Consider the following 1,615-nt stretch of genomic DNA (forward strand, 5'->3'; position numbering starts at 1 on the left):
GAATATACATGAGAAAAGAAATAACAGTCCATCCGAAGACAGAAAAATGGAAGAGAAATGAGTGAGTGATAAAAAGGGGAATTAAGAAAGAAGTTACTCACCAATGCCAGCTTTCCTTAGGAGTTCATACTCATGCCGCCTCACTGCTTTCTTCAGTGCATCAGTGTCCTCGGTAGCCTGCTGTGGCTCTTCCTCCACTTCCTCTTCCACTTCAGTTTCCACTTCTGTCTCCACCTCTTCTTCCTCTTCAGAATCATCATCGTCTTCTCCATCTTCCTTCTCTTTCTCTTTCTCCTTTTGTTTTTCCTTTTCCTTTTCCTTGTCTAGCTCACCCTCTTCATGTTCTTCATCTGAGTCTTTCTCTTTATCACTCTGTTTGTCCTTTTCTGCTTCATTCTCTTTGTCTACCTCTTCGTCATTTTCCTTGTCTTTCTCCACTTCATTTTCCTTCTCCTTTTCAGGTTCCTTCTCCTTCTCCTGCTCTTCGTCTTCATCATCGTCTTCTATGACGAAACCCTTCTTCTTTTTCTTTTTCTTTCTCTTGACCTTTCTTAGAACCTGAAAAAGAATATCAATTCTTAAGAATATTAACTTAAAAGAGGACATCAAACATCCACTAAACAAAAATAAGTTTTATCTATAACGATTACCTAAACACGAACTCAGGCAAATAACATGAAGGAAGTTTTCTTTATTTAAACTAAAGAATGTTGTGTGTATCAACAAGGAAAATTCATGTGAAATACAACGTATCTTTTTTTTTTTTTCCTCTGCTAAACACAGAGTTCAAGACCCAGCAGGAGAAAACAGAAAGAAAGAGAAAAAATTTAATGCAAACAATAATGAAATATAGTAAGCAAGAAAAAATTGATTCGTACAAAAAAATAATGACTAACCTTCACAACCTTTGTAGTGCGCACTGTATTCTGCCTTTCTTTGTTCTTGGCCTTCATGTGCTCATGCATGTCAGGCAGATCCTTTCCATAGTAAAGCAAGAACTGCTTGTAGCAATCATTAAACTGCTCAGAGGTCTCCAATTCATCTATTCTGGAAATCACAAAGCACAAGCAAATTTATAATAAAAAAAAAAAAAATATATATACATATATATAATAATAAACAAACAAACAAACAAAATTAAAAGGTAAAATACTAATAACAGTAATAGTCTAGAATTAAGTTAAATATTGCATTACAGATTTTTAATGCCCATAAACTCGTGTTATACAAATTACCTCTCAATATCCTCTTCCTTGAGCATCCTGACGTTCTCTGGAAGGGGTGCGTCGAGGTCCTTCATGATCAGGTCCCCCTGGAATTCCGACATCATCTGGAACCTTGACCGCAGGTTCTCCTTTCGGCGTTTCAACTGACACCACTGTGGGCAGCGGATGAATTCATGGCTTTAGCTTTGTAGGAGAGAACACCTTCATCCTAACAAATGGAATTGTTCTTTCTTGTTGCAATGGCAGTTAAGACAGACTACTTGTTTAGGGAAAAGGATCTGGGAAGAAACAAGATAAACAGAGGATAAGAGGGTAAGGCAAAATACTAGCTGTATAAAGATAGAAAGGAAAGGGACAGTAATGAAAGAATAACACAAAAATGAAAGCAA

At 36.7% G+C, this 1,615-nt stretch overlaps 1 protein-coding gene across 1 annotated transcript in view; it reads right to left on the reverse strand.

Moving 5' to 3' along the window:
• Window positions 1-1,615, reverse strand: part of LOC119587702 (transcription elongation factor SPT6-like) — a gene marked incomplete at its 5' end in the record, with an annotated part of 9,377 nt that overhangs the window by 3,460 nt on the left and 4,302 nt on the right. The window contains 3 exon segments of the mRNA XM_037936380.1: window positions 102-558; window positions 897-1,047; window positions 1,236-1,378. Coding sequence (XP_037792308.1) covers window positions 102-558; window positions 897-1,047; window positions 1,236-1,378 — 751 coding nt within the window.

The sequence above is a fragment of the Penaeus monodon genome, chromosome 23 (assembly GCF_015228065.2).
Source record: "Penaeus monodon isolate SGIC_2016 chromosome 23, NSTDA_Pmon_1, whole genome shotgun sequence".
In the NCBI taxonomy this organism is placed as follows: domain Eukaryota; kingdom Metazoa; phylum Arthropoda; class Malacostraca; order Decapoda; family Penaeidae; genus Penaeus; species Penaeus monodon.